A 26,238-nucleotide genomic window follows, 5' to 3' on the forward strand; every position below is an offset into this window, starting at 1 on the left:
GCATTTGGAAAACTGACTTTTTCTCCAGGGAGGAGATTGGTATATATATGGTTCTGTTCTTCTGACAGTGACCTGTTATGGGTGACCCAATTCTGTCTAATGAAGTGAAAGGAGAGGTTTGCTGGAAGCTTCTCAGGTATATGCTTTCTCACTCTTATGAGAAATTCATAGCAGGTCAGCTTTTCTCTTTCCTGTTGGATACAAACAAGGAAGCATGAGGTCCAAGTGTTTTCATTTTACAATTATGAAAGAAATTCAGCCTTAGGCTATAGCCCATGGACTAGAGAGCAGAGTAAAAAGACAGACGAAATCTGGGTCCTTAGCCATACTGTTAAGGGTCTCTGCTACTTGCCGCTGACAACAATTAAAGCAGATAGAGACATTTTTCCTTTTATATACTTGCTGTATTTTGCTTTTTTAATCATGGACACACACAACTCTTTTAAAGGATTTTAAGAGTTCCTTGTGTTCCAGACATTGGAAAACAGAGAGCATTCAAGAAAAATTCCCTTTAATCTTAAGAATTTTTTTCTCAAGATGTATTTTTTTCTTTTTTTAAGACTCTATTTTTAAGTAATCTCTACACCCAACATGGGGCTCAAACCTACAACCCTGAGATCAAGAGCTGCCGGCTTCACCGACGGAGCCAGGCAGCCAGGTGCCCCTTAAGATGTAATTTCTTTCTTTCTTTTTTTAAAATATTTTATTTATTTGACACAGAGAAATCACAACCAGGCAGAGAGGCAGGCAGAGAGAGAGGAGGAAGCAGGTTCCCCGCGGAGCAGAGAGCCCGATGTGGGGCTCGATCCCAGGACCCTGGGATCACGACCTGAGCTGAAGGCAGAGGCCTTAACCCACTGAGCCACCCAGGCGTCCCAAGATGTAATTTCTTTTTTTTTTTTTCTTAATCAGGAAAAAACTGTATTTAGATTTAGCCAGCTGGACTCAGTTTAGGTGATCCCAATTTTGTTGGCAACATCCAAAGCATCATAGTCAGGGGCCAGTCGAACGTATGCCTTCTTCTCTCCATCAGGCCTGATTAAGGTGTTGACCTTGGCTACATCCATGTCATAGAGCTTCTTCACAGCCTGTTTGATCTGGTGCTTGTTGGCCTTGACATCCACAATGAACACAAGTGTGTTGTTGTCTCCTATTTTCTTCATGGCTGACTCAGTAGTCGGGGGGAACTTGATTATGGCAGAGTGATAAAACTTGTTTCTCCTAGGGGCGCTCTTTCCAGGGTATTTGGGCTGCCTTCGGAGACGCAGAGTCTTGGGTCGTCGGAACGTAGGTGATGTGCGGATCTTCTTTTTTTTGTGACTGTGGACGCCTTTCAGCACCGCTTTCTTGGCCTTCAAAGCCTTTGCTTTGGCTTCGGCTTTGCGAGGGGCAGGGGCTTCCTTCTTAGCTTTCGGCGCCATCTTCGTAAAAGGGATTTCCCCCAAGATGTAATTTCTTAAGTGACTTGCTTCCTGTGGATTTACCCTTTACAGAGTTAAAACAGTTTGAAGTAAATGAAATTGACATATTTACATGTCAAAAAGGTAAATATTGGCAATTTCACAGATAAATTATTAACTAGAGGTTCACACAGAAGAAATTACACACCTATGAGTACCAAGGGCATCAGTAACCCCCTGCCAATGCCCCAAATATTCTGGCCATCAATGAACTTTCCTCTTGGCTTTTCCCCAGTTGCTGGCAATTTGCATCACTTCTACTCCACACTACGAAACTGATGAGAAAGTTGGGAGCTCTGCGGATCAGATCCCTACACATTTATGCCATCTACTGCCGTTTTCTGTTTTTTCTGTTGCCTGACATTTCCTCCAGCAGTCACTCCATGCTTCTACCTTACAGAGAAAACTAAATATTCTCAGCAGAAGGGCTTTTATACCCCCTGATGCACAAATGGCCACATGCATCTGTGGCCCTTGGCAGCCCTCCTCTTCTCCAACGACGCTGCCCGCAAACCCTATCTTCTCAGTGGTCTGGGATTGGAGCAGAAGACAAAAAGACACTAATATATTATGATATCAAATCTTGGTTAGCTATTACTGTGTAACAAACTACCCCAAAACATACTGACTTATCCCCATGGTTTCTGTGGGTCAGGAAATCCGAAGCAGCCTATCCTGGTGATTCTGGGCTCAGGGTCTCCTGAGGACACCGCAGTCAGGATGCTGAGGCTGCAGTCATCTGAAGGTAAGGGATAAGGTAAGGGTAAGGGATCTGCTTCCAAGGCGGCTCGCTCTGGTGTGGGCAAACTGGCATCCGCTGTAGGTAAGAGCACAGGGTTCTTCACCACGTACACGTCACCACAGGGCTGACTGGGCATCCCTATGACATACATGGCCACTGACCTTCCCAAAACGAAATGATGCCAAGCAGAGAAAAGGGCAAGTCATGAGATCTTTTATGACCTGGCTCTCGAAACTCACACTGATCATTTCTGCAACATTCTACTGATGATCGAATTATCTCTATTCCGTGTCAGGGGTGATGCCACAGGGCTGTGAGTAGCAGTAAGCCAGACTCACGGGACACCTGCGTGGCTCAGTGGGTTAAGTGTCTCCCCCTGCTTGTCCTCTCTCTTTTTCTCTCCAACAAAATAAATTAATTAAATACTTAAAAAAAAAAAAAGGAAAAAGAATCAAGACTCACTAGTGACCCTCCTGAAAATGGACTACTACGCATAGCTGTTCTCTTCTCCATTTACAGATGAAAAAACGATGCTGACTGACAGAGTACATTTATGGGATATGTCAAATCTATGGGGTATCCCGCATCTGTGGGATATGCGAAGGAAGCGGCAGAGACTGATAGGACGCCAGTACAATCTCACTCTTCAATCCATGCCTTTCTGCTGTCATCCTGCGTCTAGTGTGATGGCGTACTCTCCTGGAATGACTCTGAATTGTTGTATCGTTGTCAAATTATTTTTAATTTTTCTGTAACAGCCATATGTTGTAATTTTTCATTTTTATTATGAGGCTGTGCATATGGCAGACATTCCGTAGTTATTCGTTCATCCAATAAATTAATTTCTAAAAATCGAAGAGCCAGCACCCTTACAAAGGTTTGATGTGGCTACTGTGCCTGCCTCAGTGATATTCCAGTTTCAGTGGGAGCAAGTTGTATTAGTATTAATAAGAATAATAATAAAGGGAGCCAGAAGCGTGGTTGGGTATGCATCGAACTGGCCCTAGCAGAAATAAAGAGGCCAAGTCTGTTTATTCTTTTTAGAGTTAACCCCAGACTGGATCTGATCTCCTCTCTCTCTCTCTCTGATCCTTATCGACATCCTCCCCAGTCAGATGAAACCAGCTAATCAGAAAGAGACTGAATTTAAATGTGTAATACAATTAACTCTTTCTCTGGTCTTCTGCAACAGCAGGGTTTCTATTTGTGACTGGATTAAAAGCTTTTTTAAACTTTTGTTTAGATAAATTATATACATGTGAATGTGTTTATTTATATTTAAGAATATTAGAATATTTTTCTTTAGATTTTATTTATCTAAGAGAGAGAGTGCATGAGAGAGAGAGAGGGAGGGAGGGAGAGAGAGAGCATGAGTCGGGGGAAGGGCAGAGAGGGAGCAGCAGACTCCCCGCTGGGCAGGGAGCCAGAAATGGGGCTCAAACCTAGGGCGGTGAGATCATGAAGCCAAGGGCAGACTCCTAATCAACCGAGTCACCCAGGTGCCCCTAGATTTCATTTTTACAAGTAACTCTGGGGTCAACGGCCTACCACATACACTTTCCCTGCTTATTTAAATACTTTCTTAGCAGAAATTCCTGGAGGTGGGACTGGTGGATATTGCAGGGACTTGAGAAAAATCCTCATCCCTGGCTACCTCTCTCTAACTGTGCTCAGCGCTTTGTAATGACTCCCTTCACATTTCAGAAGTGTTGCACGAACAGCCTTTTTTTGTTTTTATTTTTTATGGGAGTAGAGTTGACACCCAATGTTCCATGAGTTTTGGGTGTTCAACACAGGGATTCCACTTCTCAGTACAGTGGACTCCGCTCACTGTGAAGTGCAGTAACCAGCTGTCACCACAAAGACTCTTTACTTCTGTGGGTTACAGTGTATAAAGATGGTGAAGTATGGGTCATGGTCTTAAGGTCCTGGGATCGAGCCCCACATTGGGCTCCCTGCTCAGCAGGGAGCCTGCTTCCTTCCCTCTCTCTCTCTATCTGCTTGTGATCTCTCTCTCTCTCTCTCTGTCAAATAAATAAAATATTTTTTTAAAAGATGGTGAAGTAAAAATATATCCACGGGGTCATATTTTTTGTAGTTGTTTTTGTTTTTGGTTCAAGCGAAAGAAACACGAGCAAAAGTGAGCAAAACCAATATTCATTACAAGGGCCTGGGGTAGCTCATCCAGAACGAGCGAACAAGTCAGGCCTCACAGAGGAGAGGAACCATCTCTTTTGGCATCACCAATGGTGAGTTTTAGCCCCATTTTCCAACTCTCGGTCACTCTGTTTGAAACTCGAATGCCCATGGAAAAGTCTGGTCGGCCTGTTTGAGATTGTGTGCCCATCCCTTATGTACATGTTCACGTGAATCCCACCAAAATCCCAAAGCACAGACATATTTAGCCCCTAAAAGAAAAATGGAAACAGTCTGGGTTAAGGGCTGCTGCGCAGGCAAGAGGAAGAACGAGTCCTACCAGGACGCTCTTTGTTTCAGAATGTAGGCATGAGATATCTCCTGCAAGTTCATGTCCACAAACTTCTTTAAGTGGTAACAGAGAAGGCATTAAGTAAGTATGTTTCAATATTTAAGCAGAAGTTGGGGATCCAGTCAAGGCTCAGAGGGAAATCATTTCTAATGCCAAGTAAAATTATTCTGTTAATGAGGAGGACCATGATGGGCAGACAGTGAGCTGCGAACCGATGCTAAAATGGAGTTTGGGGCGCAAGATGTTTATGAGAGAGAAAACTTGTGAAAAGAAGTAGGATGACGGGAGATTGGGCTCAGGGAGAATCAGAACCGTAATATAGAGCCAACAAAGTAGGGAGTTCTGGAGCAAATACTAAAGAGTTAGCAACCCAGGACGGCATTCTAGAGCAAATACCACTCATCAGAGTTGTCCTTCTTTGGGCAGAGACGGCCATGCCTTTACGCCCACCCTGCTCAGTCACTAGACGGGCTGCTTCTGGAAGCCGTGACCTTGTAAAGGGCCCTCTCTACAGTAGGGCACACTCTAAAGCTGCTAGTTTGCTAACTGCACTCCCAGTGGCGGGAAAGCCAATCCTTCCTTGGAAGGGATCTGAGTCATGTATTTGTTTACTACAAGCCACAAGTCCTTTTCATGCTTTCCCAGCTGCAAAGCTGCTTTTTCACTGGCTATCATTTTTTTAATAGGCATTCTATTAAAAATGTTTTAATGCTTACAGAAAAATTGCGAAGAGGGTATACCTGATGATTAGTCTTCCTTATGATTAACATCTTATATGAGTATGGTACACTTGTTACAATTAATGGACCTATACTGATACATTGTTATTACTAGCTTAAATCCATAATTTATTCAGATTTCCTTCAGTAGGTAATTCAGATTAGCTAATGTCCTTTTCCCACTCCAGGATGTTTGGTTGTCACGTCTTCTCAGGCTTCCCTTGGCTGTGACAGTGTCTCAAACTTTCTTTGCTTTTGATGACCCTAACAGTTTGGAGGAGCACTGGTCAAGCACCTTTCAGGTGGAATTTGTTTGATACTTCCCTCAAGCTTAGACTAAGGTTAGGTAGGAGCCTGTGGCAGGAAGATGAAAGAGGTAAATGCCATTCTAATTGCATCATACGGCGTGGAAACTTGGCAAACACTACCTCGGCCCGGCGACTGAGGTCAGTATCAACAATGAGTCATGTTGACAGCGCCGTGTGCTCCGCAGTGATGAGAGGAGCACTGGGACCTCTCGGTTGGCTACTCTTCCCTCTAACACACCCCATCACTGGTTTTTGTTTTTAGGTGTGTTTTGTTTTGTTGGGTTTTGTTTGTTTGTTTTAGCACTTTCTTACTTTCCGGCACTACAAAATACTTCAAGCTTACCTTGTATATTCCCTTCTCCAGTCCGAGAATCTGCCATTTCTCTAATAGGCTCTGGTTCCTTTATTTATTTATTTATTTATTTATTTGACAGACAGAGATCAGTGAGAGAGGCAGGCAGAGAGAGAGAGAGGAGGAAGCAGGCTCCCTGCCAAGCAGAGAGCCCGATGCGGGGCTCGATCCCAGGACCCTGGGATCATGACCTGAGCGAAAGGCAGAGGCTTTAACCCACTGAGCCACCCAGGCGCCCCGGCTCTGTTTCCTTTTTTTTGGAAACTGGTTTTAGAAACTGAGATCTGGGCACTAGGTGTGCTCATTGCTAATTGGGGTGTGGTTGGTTCGAGGCCCTCTTAGCTATGAGAGTAAGGAAATATGTGTATATACTGACCTGTGTTTGGCATATATCTACAAATATTTCTTTATATAGTGATTTGTATCTCTATGAAGGTAAACATGAGTTCATACTGATGTCTCCAACTCAAACCCATTAGTCCACAGAACATTCTAGACTTGTTTGTCCATCACCTCCCACTCCAGCAGTGGCTCACATCATCCGCCACTCCTATACTTAATTGTTCAGTCTTAGTGTACATGTAGGACAGGTTCAGAATCGTTAACATGTACCCAGAAGAAACTACTGTGTCAACTGGGGCGCAGTGTTATTATGTGCTCTGCATTGCGTAGTTTCTTTTCACTTTCATCTACAGACTCCGTTCATTTCCAAAGCTGTTCAGGTCAGCACCTTTCTCCTCCCACTTCTTCAATGAGGATATTTCATGTATTTGTAATACAGTTAGGTTCTGTTGTCATACTCTGTATTCCACCCTGGGATCCCAACCTCCTAAATCAGTTTTTTTAATTTGCATTCATTAAGGTTCACTCTCTATGCTGTAAAGTTCTATGGGTTTTGACAAATGCGGAATGCCATGTGTTCATTACATGTGTGATTCATCACAGCCTCGTGCAGAGCAGGCTCACGAGCATCTTCAGTATTATACCCATTCATTCCTTCCGGAACCCCTTGATCCGTTGACAGATTTTATGCCTTTCCTAGAGTGTCGTAGAAGTGGAACTGTACATCGTGTAGCCTTTTCAGACGGACTTTTTCAGATTGCAATATGCCCATACTTCTTTTTTACCTTTCATTCAATATCTAGCTACTAGGGGTTTTAACAAGTTCCTACAAAGAAAATTTTAAGAAGTCTTAATTAAGCTATGATTTTTTGTTGTTGTTGTTTGCACATTTTGAAGCTTTTGATACATACTGATGTTTTACAGAAGGGCCCTCTATAGGGTGCCTGGGTAACTCAGTGGGTTAAGCCTCTGCCTTCAGCTCAGGTCATGATCTCAGGGTCCTGGGATTGATCTGCATCGGGCTCTCTGCTCAGCGGGGAGCCTGCTTCCTCCTCTCTCTCTGCCTGCCTCTCTGCCTACTTGTAATCCCTGTCTGTCAAATAAATAAATAAATAAAAATCTTAAAAAAAAAAAAAGGCCCTCTATGCTCCTGGCATCACTGGGTATCACTTTTTTTAAGGATTTTATGTGAATTCTAGTGTAGTTAATATACAGTGGTATCTTAGTTTCTGAGGTACAGTACCGTGATTCAACACATCCACAAATCATGACTGGGTGTCAATTACTATTAAAAATCTTTGCCATTTTCATAGTAAAGAATGACAGTTTTTAGTTTTTTTAATATAAATTTATGTGACAATTAGTGTTTGAAATTTTTAAATATTTTTACTAGCCAATATTTTCTTTCTCTGTAAATTTCCTTTACTTATACCATTTGCCTATTATTTCCATAAGGAGTACTTAACTTTTTATTGAATTACAGAAGTTTTTATGCATGGAAGATATGTGATAGATATATGAAATTATCTTTCAGGCAGCAAAATAGTCCATCCATCATGTGAGTACATCAATATTTTGTAATCATTTTCTGGTTATTGAATGTTAGGTTGTTTCTACTTTTTTTTCTTTTCTCTTTTTCCTTCATCTCTCCTTCTTTCCTTTCTTTTCTTCCCTCCTTCCTCCTTTCCTTTCATTCTTCCTTCCTGCTATTATAAAAAAAACACAGTAAGCCTCTTTGCATATATGTGTCTAAATTTCTAATTATTTCCTTAAAAGATATTCCTAGAAGTGAAATTACAGGGTGAAAGGGTGTGAGTATTTAAAAATTTTTGACACATAGAGTTATTTTCCAGAAAGAATCAACTAGTTTATATTCCCATTACTAATATATTAGGATCCCCAGGTCCCTTCATAGAGATAAATGGTTCCTTAAGTACAGAACTACTGGGTGCCTGGGTGGCTCAGTGGGTTAAGCCTCTGCCTTTGGCTCAGGTCATGATCTCAGGATCCTGGGATCCAGCCCTGCATTGGGCTCTCTGCTTAGCGGGGAGCCTGCTTCCCTTCCTCTCTCTCTGCCTGCCTCTCTGGCTACTTGTGATCTCTTTCTGTGGCAAATAAATGAATCAAATCTTTAAAAAAAAAACAAAACAGAACAGAACTACTATATGTTCCAGCAATTTTACTCCTGGGTATCCTTCCCTTCTTTCTTCTCCAAAGGAAATGAAAATAGGATAGTCAAGAGATATCTGCACTCCCATATTTATCACAGCATTATTCAAAATAGCCAAGATGTGGACACAATCTAAGTGTCCACCAGTGGAGGAATGGATAAAGACGACGTGTAACTATGTATAGTGGAATGTTATCAGCAATGATAAAGAAGCAAATTCTGCCATATGCAACCCATGGATGGACCTTAAGGGCATTACGCTAAGTGAGATAAGTCAGACAGACAAAGACAAATGCTGTATGATGTTACTTCTCCTGGAATCTAAAAAAGCCGAACTTGTAAAAAAGCAGAATGGTGGTTACCATCGGATGGGGGAACTGGGGACATGTTGTTTAAGGGTACAAACTTGCAACCAGTAGATAAATAGGTCCTGGAGATCTAACGCACAGCACAGTGACTATATACAACAACACTGTAAACTAAACATCGAAGTTGCTACGAGTTCCATCTTAACTGTTTCCACCACAAAAAAGAAATAACTCTGTGATGTGAGGGCTGTTAGATAAGGCTACGGTGGTAATCATGTTGCAACATACAAATGCATCACATCAACACACTGTACAACTTGAACGCACACAACGTTGTATGTCAATTACATCCCAATAAAAATATATCTTAAAAAACAGAAAAAATATCCCCTTTGCACATACATGGCTCTGCCCAAGGGATGCCCTTCTGGTCTTGGAGCAAGCCGAGAGGATTTAAGTCTGTTCTGATGAATCCAGAAGTCCTCCAGTGGTCTTTTCAGCCAGCATGTGTAACTAAGAACTTGTTGTATCCACATACCTGCAGCAGCTTGGTACAAGATTCATTCTATTCCATTTCATCATTTTTTAGAACTACCAGATAAGCCAAGAATCCATTTTGTTTGTTTTAAGTAGGCACCATGCCTGGCATGGAGCCCATTGAGGGGCTTGGATTCAGCACCCTGAGATCAAGCCTGAACCATGATCAAGAGTTGGACACTTAACCAAGTGTGCCATCTAGGCGCCCGCCGCCCCCAAAATGCATTTTATCTATGTACATACATATTATTTATTTATTTTTAAAGATTTTATTTATTTATTTGAGACAGAGAGAATGATGGGGAGGGGTAGAGGGAGAGGGAAAAGCAGATCCCCTATGGAGCAGGGATTTCTCCCCTACCGTGATGCAGGGCCCAATCCCAGGACCCTGAGATCATGACCTGAGCTGAAGGCAAACACTTAACTCACTGAACCACCCAAGTGCCCCAAGAATGCATTTTAAATTGAATAGGGACAGACGGACAGCGAACAACAGCATACTCGTTAAATACACTTGTCTAGGAAAGATACAGACTAAGAAATAATTACTGAAATTCAATCTTAGTACTGAAAGAAATACAAGGTTTCTAGCATTTTTCAAAATTTAAATTCAATTAAGTAACATAAATGTACTATTTGTTTCAGGGTACAAAGATATAGACTAAAAAATAGTTAAGGAAATTCAATCCTACTACTGGAGGAAATACAAAGTTTCTAGCATTCTTTGGTAGAATTGTCATGTTAGATAAGGTCAAATAAATGATCTTTTCATGATTAAACACTTGTGGAATCATCGAATAGATTCAAAAGATTTGTATTTATACACGGGCTATTTCTTATATTATTAATGCTCTCCTACTTATTTCTTCAAGGAAATAGTACTCAACTTATGACATTTCATATAGAAGTAAAACTTGGACCTCAATATAGAAACACAGTGAAAAGGAGAAGTGAGAAAGGGAAAAGAAAAGGCAAAAAATCCTTGCCAAATATTGTTTTTCTGTATCAGATTTTTTCCTCCTTTTTTTAAGTAAGTTCTACACCCAATGTGGGGCTTGAAAAACTCACAACCCTGAGACCAAGAGTCACATGCTCTACTGACTGAGTCAGCCAGGCCCTTCCTCTCTACCAAATTTTTAATCATACCTAAAATTCATACCTAAAAATTCACCACTTATAACATTTTCTATGCATTGTAGATAACCTCATAAAATCATGTCAATATGCTTTAGCAAGATATCAGTGTTGGCTTAACCACAGAAACACAATTTAAGCATTGCCTAGAACCATGAAATTCTGTTTCAGTTGTCAGATATAATAGTAATTACTATTGTCAGGATCTTACTACAGCATCTCGTAGGTGTGATACACATGCTCTACTTAATCATCACAGCAGTTCTGGAATGGGGTTCCCAAAGCAAGACCTGAGACTAGAAACTGTGTGCAGATAGACTATTTGGGAGGTGATCCCAGGAAGCACAAAGCAGAGGGTGGGAGAAGTGAGACAGGTCGGCGAGACGCACCAGCGCAGGGCTGATGAATGAGCTGGTTACCACTGCGGGGAACAGGGGCTCCATCTAGTTGGAGACACACTGAGGAGCTCGTTAATGTGTCCCACACTGCCCTACTGAGGGTCAGGAAGCGTCTGTCTCTCACTGGCGGAGGTTTGCACCTGGGGACATGAACTCCCTGTACTTCTGGGCTGTGCAAGGTCCTGCGCCTCAGAAAAAGCCCAGGGGCAGTGAAGGAGATGGAGGCAGGCCCAGACGTGGCCACGGACAGGGCCCGGGAGCTGCCCCGTGCGGTGGCGGTGGGTTGAGGGCAATGGGCCATGGCATCAGCAGCGTCTGTCATAGTATTATTATTAACCTGACTTAAAGTGAATAGGCCGGAATTCAGAAAGGTTACCTACCTGAGGTTCCATTGCAAGTAAGGGGCAGATCAGGGAAACCATTTAGTGTGATAACAATCCCATGCCCGTTACTTACTACTCCTACAGCCCGTGAATGTTGGAGGCACACCCCGAAGATTACCGAACTCATCACAGAAATCTGGAGCCAAGAAGTACATCAGAGATCCTTGAGTCTGTTCCCCAGGAATCAGGAAAGCCACATTAACTTAGAAGTCTTGAGATTACGGAGTTGGCTGGTTTCAGAGCAGGACCGAGAACCAACCAACACCTTGGATTTCCATACAATGCTCCTTCCAGGACGGTGCACAGCTCTTTGTGTAAATGTATTTAACTTATTAAGAAAACAAAAAGATACATATGTATTTCTATCACGAATATAATACGGATTACCTTTGAAAGTTAAAATGACAGTATGCCCTCATTTCTTCTAAAGAGTATCACGAGCCCTGCCTGGAAGAATCTTAAAAGACGAGGACATACTTGATCATTTCTGGTTGCCCAACACTTTCTCCTATGAAGTCGCTCCCGAAATAAAAGAAGCTGAAATTAATTTAGCAATTAAAAAAAATGAACTACTTACTTGTCACAGTCTCTAGGAACCACTTTGGATGAACTAAAGTGTTATTCAATTAGCAAACTAAAAGTTATCTCTATAATTTTATTCATGTTTGCCATTTCCTCAAGGTGCTATGAACAGAGACTCCTGTAGTTTTAAAATATTGGGAAAGTAATAGAAGATGTTTTCTCTAGCACAAAGGCAACCTATAAAGACCCATCATAAGACTGTAACTTCAATCTTTTAAAATGAGAAAGAAACGGGACACGTGGGTGGCTCAGTGGGTTAAGCCTCTGCCTTCGGCTCAGGTCATGATCCCAGGGTCCTGGGATCGAGCTCTAAATGGGGATCCCTGCTCAGCAAGGAGCCTGCTCCTCCCTCTGCCCGTCCCCCCCCCTGTTTATATGCTCGTGCTCTCTCTCTCCCTCACTCCCTCTGTCTCGCTTGTTCTCTGGTGAATAAATACATAAAATTTTTAAAAAAATAAAATAAAATGAGAAAAAATGTCATACCATTTTTATCATGATTTGAGGAACTAATTCAACGAAGTAAATATTCTCATTTTGAAATAACAAGAAAACCATTGCTTGTGTCCTGGGGGGAGACAAACCTTCCATTAAAATGTTTACTTATGAATTAACACTGTGTGTGGAGATTCTGATTAAGATCAGTTACACTGGGGCTCCTGGGTGGCTCAGTGGGTTAAAGCCTCTGCCTTCGGCTCAGGTCATGATCCCAGGGTCCGGGGATCGGGCCCCGCATCGGGCTCTCTGCTCGGCGGGAAGCCTGCTTCCTCCTCTCTCTCTGCCTGCTGCTCTGCCTACTTGTGATCTCTGTCTGTCAAATAAATAAATAAATAATCGTTAAAAAATTTTAAAAAATCAGTTACACATATGATAATATGATTCCTCATAAGACCGACCCTGCGTTCACATACATTGACCAGCTTATCTTCTGCCCTGTTTCTGCAGTGACTATTTTAAAAAGTCCTCTCATTATTTATATTCATTTTATAAGTATTTAGTTTACATGATGCCTCCTGTTTTGCTCTGGAGCTTAGAGCGATGCAGTTTTTTTCATAATGAACTGTTTCTTGTCCTTTTAAAGTTCTGGAGTCTTTCTGCCATCGTCTATATTTATTTCTACAAATGGTGGTCCTTCTCCCTGTCTGGCAGTGGGGGTGGGCGTACCAAAGGAGGAGATCAGAGAGGAGGGGAGGGTGTGAAACAAGTAGGGACATAATCCATTTTCCAAACAGCAACAATGGATTAAAATGCTTCGAAAAAATACGTGTTGCATTCAGACTTATGTGGAGAGCAGCAGGTTGGTTGGTTTGTTTCCAGATCCAGGGAAATTCCTCCTGATGGAAATATATCTACTCATATCACTAAAAGAGCTCTAATTTCATCCTTTCACTTTCAGACCCATCTGCCACTAGATAGTTTTGGGTAAACAGGCTTCTGTGTCTTTGAAAAAGCTGATAAGAAGAGAAGTGCCTTTTGAAAAGTACCCCTCCGGAAACATTTGTATTGTAAAGTACAATTCGACTCTCAAAATGCCAACACTTTTATCTCTCATGTGAAGAAGTGCCCCAAAGTAGCATGACTATGACCTTCCACCTGTACGCAAAGTTTGGTGCTTTTGTACGAAGTACTTCCCCGTAGTGTTCTCAAACGTTTTAGACCATGGCTCACTGAGTAAATGCCTCCTTCCCCAGAGCAATCCAACAATCTCCAGCACCAAATAGGCGCCTAACAACTCCATTCACCTCCGACACTGTGTGGGCTGCACAGGTTAAGGGCTCAGTCCCACAAGACCGCCCCCACTGAGACACCAGCTGCAAGCCCAGAAGGCTACCTACGCTTGATAGAACCACCTTGACTACAAATTTGTGGCTTTCTAGGATCTCCCCTTGAGGTTTCAAAATTCACCGGAATAACTCAAAGAACTCATGAAAGCACTATACTTTTAATTACTGTTTTATTGTAAGGGTTACAACTCAGGATCAGCCAAACACAAGAGACACATAAGACCAGGTCTGAAATGGGAAAGGTTGGGAGTCTCTGGACCTCTTTGGAGTTTTCATTAAAGCGTCATTACTGCACAGATATGACTGATTACATCACAGCTATGTGACTGGACACCGTTTCCCCACACAGTGAGCAGTAACTCACCGTTCCCCGCCTCCCCCAGCCACCAGTAACCTTCTTTCTGTTCCTATGGATTTGCCTACACTGTCCATTTTGGTATAAATGGGATCATTCAGTACATGACCTCTGTGACTGGCTGCTCACGACTGCCGTGCTATTTTCTTTTTTCTTTTTTTTTTTTAAGATTTTATTTATTTATTTGACAGACAGAGATCACAAGTAGGCAGAGAGGCAGGCAGAGAGAGAGAGGAGGAAGCAGGCTCCCCGCTGAGCGGAGAGCCTGATGTAGGGCTCGATCCCAGGACCCTAAGATCATGCCCCAAGCCATTTGTCTGCTGATGGACACCGCAGATATTGCTGCTTTCTGGCTATCATGAACAAGGTTGCCATGAACATTCAGGTACACGATTTTATTTGACCACGTTTTCGTCTCTCTTGGATAGATGAGTAGGAGCAGAGAGTCACCATGGCATGTGGTATCTCTATATTTAACCTTCCGAAGAGTGGCCAACTGTTTCCCAAAGTAGCAGCACCATTTTACATGCCTACCAGTACGATGTGAGGAACACTGGGTTTTATTTCTCCGCCCAGCAAGAAATTGAAATCCTTCCTCTAGCTCCATTTTTTTTAGAGTGAAGTACAGTTGATACACAATGTTACGTAAGTTACAGGTGTACAACACAGTGATTTGACAAGTCTCTACATTTATGCTACGATTATCCCAAGGGCAGCTGCCATCTGTCACCATACAATGCTGTTATAATACCTGTGCGGTACCTTTTATACCCAGGATTTATTCAGCCCCTAACTGGAGGCCCGTATCTCCCACCACTCTCCTTCACTGGTTGTACCTGTACTCCACCCCCCACCCCCACCCCACCCCACCCCCGCCTAATGGCCTGGCAGCCATTAGTCTGTTCTCTGTCCTTGTGGGATATGTTTCTGCTTCCTGTTGGTATATGCATTTGCTTTGTTGCCCAGGCTCCAATTCCTAAAAACCAGGGAAGAGATTTTATTTGGCCTGGCATGGGTCTATTCTTCCTTCCCGCCAGCTGGAACGCAGATGTGATGGATGGTGCTGGAACAGCCCGCTAGACTGTGGCATGGGAATCCCGCCTGAGAAATGGTGGCACGAGACGGGAGGAACGTGGGTATAAGGTGATTGCACACCATCGTACCAACTCTGGGCTGCCTGACGTCATGGGTAAAGAAAGAAACTTATCGTATTAAGTCACTGTGACTGGTTTTCTGTCATGCTTAGCTGAAATAAATGCCAAGTAATAATCATCTACCGTGCGCCAGGCACCTTCTCTTTGTGCCAGGTACCGTCCCGTGAAAACAGTCCACACGCCTCAGCTCACTGATTCCCCACAACGAGGTCAGTCCTCTGACTCTTACCACCTCCCCCTCTTTTTGAGATAGAAAACTGAAGCTCAGGAAAATCAAACAGCCTCCCCAAGTTCACACGGAGTACACACAGAAGACACGGCCTCCAGAGCTCAGGTCTGGAGCTATCCCGCTGAGACACCAACAGAGGAATGAACCAAGAACAAACCGATAATGATGAAACTAAACCAATGGCAATACATGACTAATAAGCAAGGACTGTAATCAGAACCTCAGCTACCTCAACACGCCGGTGATGATGCGTAAGAAACTGGCCTTTGAGATCTGGGGGGAAGCCAACGATCCGGATGCCTATATGTGCATTTGCCAAGCACGTTCCTGGCGGCCAGGATCTCAGTAGAGAACCGAAATAGAATCTTTGGCACTCTATAGATATGCGTCAACCGTGCTTTATAAACATCGGATTTTAATAACTCATTTAAAGATCACTAAGTAGCCCTTAGCTGCCTACAAAAATAAGAATCCATGGAACTACACATCTTCCCCGTGTCACAGACGAAGACAGACGTTTGTTAAATTCAGTCTGTCAGAAGAACCTACAGACAATACCTTGAGAACCATGCTTATAAAATGCTGTCTAAAAAAACAAAACAAGGGCGCCTGACTGGCTCTGTGGGTTAAGCCTCTGCCTTCGGCTCAGGTCATGATCTCAGGGTCCTGGGACTGAGCCCCACATCGGGCTCTCTGCTCAGCGGGGAGCCTGCTTCCTCCTCTCTCGCTGCCTGCCTCTCTGCCTACTTGTGATCTCGCTCTCTCTCCCTCTCTGTCAAATAAATAAATAAACAAATAATCTTGAAACAAAACAAACAAAAGAAACAAAACCCAAAAAATATTGTCTGAAATAAAGGCTCTTGCTTTATTTGTACCCCTGTTTCTTGTTTCTTTAGATCTCATATGTTTCTCTGGATCTCATACTGGTTTGAGAGTTAAGATAATGATGTTTTGAGATGCTTAAATTCAATTAACACTTGCAACACCCCCTAACAGCAGCGGTATGGCATTAGGGACAAACGAGGACTAAGAATGATTACTTCCTTTCTGGAGACCACATTCCATTAGGAAGATGGCTGACAAGGTAAGTGTAACCCAAGGGGAGATGTACGTAATAGAGGTAAGTTCTAAGAACAGAGAGGAAAGGGGGTATTTGTGACTCTGGATGCTGGAGAAATCTTGAACAACCATCAGGGCCCTGCCAAATGGAGAAAATAGAAGCCAGAATGCAAAAAAGAGTAATAAACACACACAGCTGTAGGAAAAAAATGGAACAGGCTTAGGGAATGACAAGCAGCCCAGGACAATTTATTTATTTAAAACTATAGGCAGTTTTCCGTAATGAACATGTATTATCATCATAATAAGAATAAAGTAAAATTATTTTTAAAAAACTGTATGTACTGCTACTGTACTAATGTACATTATAAGAACAAACATAAATATAAATTCTAAGGAAAAAATAAGCAAGTGTGAAGATATCGCAGATCATGGGATGCCTGGGTGGCTCAGTCAGTGAAGCTTCTGCATTTGATCAGGTCATGATCTCAGGATGCTGGCATCAAGCCCCGCATCCTGTGTCTTGCTCAGCGGGGAGCCTGCTTCCCCCTCTGCCTGACGCTCCCGCTGCTTGCACTCTTGTGGGCTCGGGCTCTCTTTCTCTCTCTCTGACAAATAAATAAATAAATAACATCTTAAAAAAATACTCACTAGACTTAAAAAAAGGATATTGCTAATCATGGCTGTGGTGAGCGCTAAGTAGTTAGAAACAGCGAGAACTGAAAGCTCATGAATTTATTTTCTAACTTTGGACAGTCTAACAGTCTGAAACTGAGAAACTTATTTTTGCTTGGCTGGGGGCTTTACTTTCTCCAGGACAGAGATATTTAGGAAAGGTTGTGAGAGCTCATAAAAGCATGATACTCTTCTTCGGAATGTTGCGAACCATCCTTCTATAAACACAAAAATTACAGTCACATCAGGTCTACGTGTACGTTGCCAAAAAAGAAAAAAAAAGATATTATTAATCATGATGCCTTTTAACACTGTTATCAACTAACATTTCAGAGCCCCACTCACACTTAAGGAGAAGCTCATCACTTAAAATGGAGACTATACATATCCATTTCAAATTCCTTTATGACGATCTTCAATATGAGGGCCAGTTCTGGTCCGATGTGGTTAGATGCCTACTGTTTTAAGTCTAAAGCTGCTTAAGGCTCTTACTAGCTGTAATCCCAGCCCCTTAGGCTTAAAATTCAGTATTATCTTTAATTTCTAGTGTCTTTTGAGAATTCTTTTAAATCATTTGCCCTCTTGGTGAAGAGTAATTTAAAATGAGATAATGTAATCTGTAAATCACTCAAAAAGCGTTCCAACAGCAGCAGGTTGCGGTACACACGGAGAGCAGAGGTGAGGACGCCACCGTCAACTTCCAGTTTCGCATCTGCCCTCGGGGTCCTAAGTGGCCCTTACTGCCTACAACAGGAGCAGACCAAGGAAGAACCCCCACGCCCCTCCGCACACGTGTGGCACACCCCGCTCACTAGTGTACAAATGCAGTGAGCACACTCCCAGATACCCAGCCGGCAGTCGATACGCATGTGCTGCGTGAATGAATAGGGAGGAAAGTTTGGTCTTCCTAGGTAGATCGTAAAGACCCTGATCTTGTAAGCAATGAAGAACTACGGCGGAGTTGTTCTGTGGTTTTTTGTTATTGCTTTAACGTGAGAACGGCATGATCAGACCTAGTTTTTAGGCGTGTATGAGGACGAGCAGAGTGGAGGACGGACTGGAGTAGAAGAGGGAAGACTAGGAATTTGAGATACATTTCAGGAGACGGAGTTGATAGGACTTGTTGACTAATTAGCAGTGAGGGTGAGGGGAAGCATCTGGGACCCATTCAAGTTGTCTAGTCAGGATGCCCGTGAACTTGGTAATATCGGAAGAGTGACTTTGGGGGAAGGAAGGGATAACGAGGGCTAGTCTGGACCTGCTGAATTGGGGCCTGCAGAGATACAGCCAAAAGCTGGCCATGTGAGACTAGAGCTCAGGAGGAAGGCTTGGAAGGAACCACCTATTCCAAGGTGATAATTAAAACAGTTATTTGATGAGATTCCTCCAAAAGAGATGATAATTTGAAAGGCAAGTTAATCCTATTGCTTCTCAGCTTTAAAACTACTGGACATCTGTGATCTAAAAGATAAAATGTCTTAAAAAGATACTCAAAACCCTCCTTGGTCTTTTGCCTACCTCGGTCTTGTTCAGTCTCCTATTCAACCCACCAACCTTTACAAAGAGTCTGGATATGCAATGGTGTTTGCTGGGGACAGAGAGATGACTAAGTCTTGGTCAATGCCCTGGGAAAGGTCTACTGGGGAAGAGGGACAATAAAACAGAATATTAGGATTCAGTGAAATATGGATAATAACAGGAACTATCTCATAGGGTTGTAGCAAGAATTAAGTGAGTTCTACACATAAAACCCTTAAAATCGTGCTGAATATGTAGTAACTATTATTATAGGAGGGGCATGTACCGAGCTTAGGGGTGTGGTTCCCTTGATTGGGAGCAACTGAGCTGAAATTTAAGTTATCCAAAATACAGGGAGATTGGGTGGATTTGGAGAAAGACATTCCAGAACTTCTTCCTGTTTCCTTGTGTAGAGGGTTGAAGGATGGGCCTCACAAAGATATTTCCAGATGTGTATAACCTGTGGGTTTGACCATATTTATAAAAAGGTGAAGGTCTGCAGATGTAATTAAATTAAGGATGCTATGACCAGATCATCCTGGGAAATCCGAGTAGACCCCAAATCCATGACAAATATCCTTGTAAGAGACAGAGGAAGAGAAACCATATAGAAGAAGAAAAGGTTCTGTGAAGACCGAGCCCCAGACCGGGGAGATGCGGCCACAAGCTGAAGAAGCCAAGGAATGTGGATCCTAATCACGAGCTGGACCGGGAGGAGGAGTTTCTCTCCTAAGGACTCCGGAAGGCGTGCAGCTCCGCCAGCACCTCGATTTCCAATGTCTGGCCTCCAGACGAGAGAATCAGTTTCTGCTATTTTAAGGCCCCCAGACTGTGATGAGGTGTCACAGCAGCCCAGGAAGCTGACAGTCCGTGTCATTCTGAGTCCTCCACACAGCTGCCTCTTGGCTAATGGCAAGCAACATGCAGTCCTTGTTCTGTGCCAGAGGGCCACACAAAAATGGAGAAACATGGAAGTGACTCCTGATAGTGAGTGGTAGGCACGCTGAACGTTACGCTCTGCATTCTATATTCAATTGCCCGCTTGCCGTCTCTACGTCAGTGTCTAGTGGGCACCTCGGTCTTGATTTCCCCCAGAGATGCCTGGAGATGCTTGGAGGTGGGACATGGATCTCTCCAAGATGGTCAGGAAAGGCTGGGGTGGGGGCGGGGGGAGGCCTATGCAGGAAGACAAGGATGAGCGAGAGAAGTGACTGGAGAATGGGCAGTTCCTAGCAAGGCGCTCACTTTGGGTTTCTTTTTGTTTTGCTCCAGGAAGGAAAAGCAGTGGAGGTAAAGAGAGGAAGAGGATGCAGATTCAGAGCAGAGAGGCTCAGAAGGAGTCATGTTTTGGGGGAAGCAGCAGTGGGACAGCAGACAGGAAGCAGGGTCTTCGAAGGGAAGCGGTCGAGTACACAGCAGAGGCTAAATGATGTCGGCTGCGGGTTAAAATCATCAGGGCTGGAATCCTGGCTCTGTTACTTACTGGTTATAAGCCTGCAGGAAATTACATTTTCTGGATCTTCATTTCCACAACTGTAAAATCAGCCTAAAAATAGCTCCTACCTCAATGTGTTAGGAGAATTAAATATATGAATGTGTCTTAAAGTACTTGGCTCCGTGTCTGTGAAGAACAGGCGATAAATGTCATTATTACTATTAGGATCATTAAAAGTAGCAGCAGGTTTCGACTCCGAATGTGAGCCCTGGGAGGACCTTCAGAATCATCTAGTCGATTTCCTCACTGCACAAACGGAGACACTCAGGTCCGAGGCGTTTGTAAATTGGCCAAGTTTCAAGAAATACTCAGAGGCAGAGCCAAGACTTGACTAATCGATTGGAAGTCTCTGCTGTCTCCAAGTGGACTTCATGTATGGATCTGGAACTCGTAAGAACAGAAGTGGTACGTGAATTCGGGAACACAGTCAAAGTAACTTTAGTAGGGGCATGGTGAGCGCGCAGAGAATGGGAAAAGAGGAAAAAGGGACAAGAGCTAGCAAAGCAAACTCAAAGTGGGTCAGGGAGATCAGAGAAGAACCAGAGGAGAGTAATGGAGCCAAGACAGGGATTGCAAAGGGAAAAAATGGTCTAGTGAGTCAAATACTCCACAGAGTTGCGGAAAGATTCCGACTCGGGTGTAAAGTGCTGCGTCTGAAGTCACCTTGATTTGCACATCGGTTCCACCAACCAAATTCTGAGATTTGGCTTTCCCACATGTAAAATCAGGATGTATTTAGAAAATCTGCTGACTCCTCTAACAAATCCAAATCCGTACCTTCTAAAGTTGGCCATGGGAGGAGACTTTCCACTTGGGGAGGGGAAGAGTCCAGACCCTGAAATTAACGTCACTCCTGTGTCTTTCGTACTCATGTCTGCTGTAACCACAACCGGCAGACAAGGCGGCGGGGTGGGGGCAGTTGGGGGACAAAACATGGATTTTGTCTCTTTGCCACAGTGTGGCTGAGACAGGTTCTAATATTAAGATACTGTTTAGGACCGGACCCCTAATGTTGGCGGCTGGTCATGGAACTCTGTTTCTCTTTCTAGAGCCGGCGACACAGGGAGGGAAAGAGAGAGGGTGGCGGGGCGCCCTGGTTTACTCTCAGTGCCTTTGTAAGGTTCACTTTCGCTCCGGTTTCACCAGGAGCTCTCCCTACCCACCCGGATGATTGACACTGGGCAGCCCCGCCTTCCTGGATGCAGATCCCATTCGACATCCCCAGTAGAGGTTTGGACTGAAGACAGAACAAACACATAGAACACATCCTACAAGCAACACAATCACATGATCAGCGAGGACAGCTGCTTTCTGCAAGGTAACGGTCCCTGTCCTACACTCTCCCCACACTCGTTCTGAGGATCGGATAGAGGAGAGCGATCTGGAATGTGGCACGCCTCTGTGATCACGGTGCCACACAGCTGAGTGTATCTGCTGATGAGCAGAGCGAGTCCTCCCGGTGAGATGCCCTCCGTGTTACTCACACCACAACGCCGGGCGTTTCCCAAGATGATCTTGGTGTCCTCTCTATCCTAGATGACTTCAGGGTCTCACTTGGCACCCCCGCATGGTTCCCCGATGTTTACAGTGCTCTCCTTTCCACGATGCTACATCCCCCTGGTCACACTCTGAATCACATCCTCAACGTGACTCCATTTTTGAAACCTTCAGCCCCAAGACGTAAGAGTATTTGATGTTCCGCTCACACTAGCCCAACCTTCTAGCTCTCATAGTCACTACTCCCATGGTACCTGCTTTTCGACCCCACCAAGACTTCCTCAAACCTTTCCTCCCCATCTCTTAGCCCTGCAGTTAATGTAACAGTTTTTGGGGGGGGGGGTTCCCCTTTCTACTCTCAACAGGACAAGTAGCTCTCTGCCCTGTCCTGCTCCAGGGACGCTCTCCAGCTGAACTCTGGACTCTCGCCGCACACCCAACTCCTAATTTATCAATTATTTACTCTCTCCTCTGGGTCTTCAACTTATCTTTTCCTGGCGGTTTTCCCTAAGCACACAGACTTGATCATTATCTCTTGAAACGGCCAGCACCAACCAACCAACCTTAGATCACATGACCTGACATTCTCCGGGTCAGAGGTCTCTCCTGCCTTTCGTGGCCACGTCTGGTGCCCAGTGTCACCTGCACGCTCTTCCCCCCTCTGAAGCCTAACTTCCGTCCCCACCACACTCCGAAACCCCTCCACACCAGGCTCCAGTGGCCTAACAGGCCAGGGTCACATTTCCCTTATCAAAGTTGGCATCATCTCTAGAAAGCTCTTCCTTCTGCTTCTGTCACACCCACTCACTGGGGCTCCTCTTCCCCTCCAGCGGCTCCTTCTAAGTCTCCCAACAAGGCTCTTTTCCTCTTTCTCTTTGGTAATGAGGATCCACCCTCCACCTCCAGGCCTTTCCGCTGCCTGTGTGCTCTCCAAGCAATTTTGTCACGGCCTAGGGCTCCGATGGTCATTTACATATGCTAATCTCAGACATTCCTGGGACCTCAAACCTTATCTTGGTTTCTGGATATTCCTGTTTTCGTGGCCTATAGGCACCTCAACCTGAACAGGCACTGAACCAAATTTATCATCTTCCCCGTTTCCAAAACTGACTCCTCTGTGCTTTCTATCCATGTAGATGATAACCAACATCCATCCAGTGACTCAGGCTAACTGCAGGACAGAAGCCAAGCTGTTCCCCTCCCTCCCCGCACCCCAGCTCCTCTGGCTCCAAATCCTGCTGAATTTACCTACCCGCTGTCTCTTCAATCCATCTGTTCACCTCCCTTTTTTGACACACTGAAGTCAGACCTTTAGCAATCCTTTTCTGGATCATCTCAGTAATTTCTGGACTATTCTCCTAGCTGGGAAGGCCGTCTCTCTCCTCCACTCTAAAGATTTGATAGTGTTTCTTTCTTTGTCACTGTTACTCATTTATGTCTTCTTTTTCTTTAGTGTCTGGTTTTTTTTAGATTTTTATTTATTTATTTATGTATTTGAGAGAGAGAGAGAGAGAACAGAGGGAATGGCAGAGGGAGAAGGAGAAGCAGGTACCCCACTGAGCAGGGAGACCAACACACAGGGCTCAACCCCAGGACCCTGGGATCATGACCCGAGCCAAAGGCAGACACTTAACCAACTCGGCCACCCAGGTGCCCCTTTATTGTCTTTTTCAAACTAAAATGTAATATACTCTCATTGTGAAATAGCCAAAAGCTTTGTAAGGTTATTAAGAAAAAAAGTCACCCCCAGTTCAGTCCTCAAATCCTACTCCCAAAGAAACTTCTTTTTTTCCCCAAAAATATGATATTAAACATGCTGTTTTTCTTCTTTTTTATTTATTGATTTATTTATTTAGAGAGAGCGTGCACACGTGTGCATGCACGCAAGCAGGGGAAGGGGCAGAGAGAGACGGAGAGAGACAATCTCCAGCAGAGTCTGATCTCGGAGCCCATGTGGGGCTCAATCCCACCACCCTGAGATCATGAGCTGAAATCAAGAACTCGAGGCTCAACTGAGCTACCCAGGTGCCTCTGTATTTCTTCTACCTTAAGAGGCAACCCCCCCCCCCAATATTTACCAATATTTAACATCTCAGAAACCAAAATGTATCCTACAATCCACGGGTACTATTTTTGCTTGTTAATGTGGGTCATGATTCCAAACCAGCACTGCCTCCGGGATGATCTTTCTAAAGTATGAATAGGGTCAGGTCACCACCTTCCCCACAATTCTTCAAAGCCTGCCCCCCACCCCGCCCCATGCTCCAGGCCCTCATTTTCTGATTCTGCCCTGCTTTCCCAGTCTCCTTTCCAGCCTGTCCACACACACCGTCTTCCTTTAAAGCCAAGTGGTTCTATTCGCAGTTGGTTCCCCAAATATGCCACGCTGAGCCAAATCTTTGTGCTTTTGCACAATATTTCCTCTGCCTTTTCCTCATCCCTTCTACGCAAAATTGCCTCTTACTGGAAAACTGCCCCAATCGCCCAGGCTAAGCCTCGGTCCCTCCGGTGTGCACCACCCCTCCGCTTCTCCAGCATCTGGTGCACATCTCCGGTAAGTCACTTAAAACAGGTTCATGCCAGCTCTCTTGTTTGTTGTTCCCAATGCACAGTGAGCTCACGAGCAAGCTTTCTTCTTTAGATCCATTTCTAAGTAGTGCCAGAACAGCATGGCTGCTCCATAGATATTTTTGGAAATAATGAACTTTACATAAGAGAGGCATAAAGTGGTCCCTGAAGTAAGGGGAAGAACATTCTACTTTACCATCCTATAACCTGGGACAAGAGAGAGAAACAGGAGAAGGTCTGGGAGCTAAACCCTTGTGCAACCAGGAATCTAAAGCAATGGGATTTTTTTCTTCTTTTTCCCTGCTTCTGCTCCTCAGACCTACTCATTCCACCCTTACTTAACTAAAGATGATCTGATTCCAGCAACCATGCCTCGATGAGCCCTTTGTTCCTCCCAGTCCTTTTAAGTGCCCCAAGACCTCCTTTTAACCAGAAGTTTTGAAAAATACCAAAGGGGGCAGAGAGGTTCTTTCCATTTGCTCCTCCAAAATACCCACCTGAATTTTCCATTTGGAATCCCTCCTGCCCTACGTGTGGACACTCTCGGTCCCATCAGGGCTCCACACCAGGAAATAAACACGAAAGGCAGCTAAAATTTAATACAAAATGTTTATTTTAACAACCATCCTAAAAGCTTGACATTAATGTTTCTCTTCAGTGAAAACCACTACCCCCCCGTCTCAACCCAGTACTGGTTTTGAATTACAGAAAATCCCTAAAGTAGACAAAAATGTTTCCCAGTCCTTCGTTCTGACCTAGATAATTTAAAGCCAAGGATTCCAATTCATTCTTGGAAAACTACCAGGGGACTACTGGGGACTTAAGATGAAGGTCAGCGAACGTGGCTTCTGTGGCAGTCACTAAGGTTGGTCTTGGTCTTTGTTGACAACTGTCAGACCAATGTACTTTCAATAACCTGCCTTAGCACATAGGACAGGGACTCATTAAACAACCAAAAATAATAGAGCAGAAGGGAAAGGGGGAAAGATAATGGGGAGTATAGGAGTGATATGACAGGGCAGGAGAAAATAGAGACTTTACCATAGGGAAGGTAGCCTAGGGGAGGGCATGGAACCACAAAAGTAAAGAGAAAAAACAATGAAAGAATCTTGGGCATGGAAACAGGACTGTCAAACTGGATCTCAACTCAAAGACCTCAACTAAAGAAAGGGCTGACCAAGAAGTGGGCAGATCAGCTGAGAGAGAAAAGCAGGTGTTGGGAAAAGCGCTGCGTCTTGAGGCCAACGTCAGAGACAGCTCTGGGCTACAGACGGACTCGGAATTAGGAAGTTTCCAAACTCCCAATGGAAGAGAATCAAGCGGCCATTGTAAGGTTTGGAGCAGAGCGGTCAAACGAGGCAAGACTGCAAAATGCTTACTACTTCCAAGGTGCCAGAGGGTGGGCATGGGAGGTGCGGGGGGGGGGGGGGGGGAACCTCACATTGGGAGAGAAAAGACAAGCCACTCAAGCCAACACAGAAGGGACCTTGTGAAAATCTCTTCTGCTCACCAACTCCGGAAGAAATCAGAACGACCGCCAGGAAACAAACACCGTCACTGCATGATTCCTGTCCCTTTAAAGCTGCTGGGGCAATCAGCAGTCAAACCGATTTCTCCTTACCGTGAGGCCATTGCTAGGGAGAAGAAAGGCCGAAGCCAACCGGTAACTTTCAGAGTTTCTCTTCTCGGTACAGTCTTGGGTGCATTTGGTTCTCTGCAGCCCGGGCCCGAGGACCGGCCCCGCGGCGGTCGGGATGAAGAAAGGCTTGTTGGGGATGCACACCGAGTCCCCCGACCTCGACCGTACCGTAGGGAACCCGAAATTCCTAGCCCAGAGCGGTCGGAGAGGCACCTTTCCGGGGCCCGCGGAGTCGCACCTTCCCCACCCAACGCTTGCGCCAGGACTTACGCAGCACCGAGAGGGCCGGCGCGGACCGTCCACGCCTTCGTCTCCTCCGTGGCCGAGACCCCAGGAGCGGCCGGT

The 26,238-nt window shown here is 44.4% G+C and overlaps 1 protein-coding gene across 1 annotated transcript; it reads right to left on the bottom strand.

The window, feature by feature from the left end:
- Window positions 1–962: 962 nt before the first annotated feature.
- LOC123937036 (60S ribosomal protein L23a-like) lies at window positions 963–26,238 on the bottom strand (the record flags this gene model as incomplete). Its single annotated transcript, XM_045997527.1, has 3 exons — window positions 25,876–26,238; window positions 24,752–24,843; window positions 963–1,485 (listed from the first exon to the last, which is right to left on the bottom strand). Coding segments are annotated over exons 2-3 (579 nt in total), but the record flags the coding sequence as incomplete, so codon positions are not given.

This window comes from Meles meles, chromosome 2 (genome assembly GCF_922984935.1).
Source record: "Meles meles chromosome 2, mMelMel3.1 paternal haplotype, whole genome shotgun sequence".
Taxonomy (NCBI): domain Eukaryota; kingdom Metazoa; phylum Chordata; class Mammalia; order Carnivora; family Mustelidae; genus Meles; species Meles meles.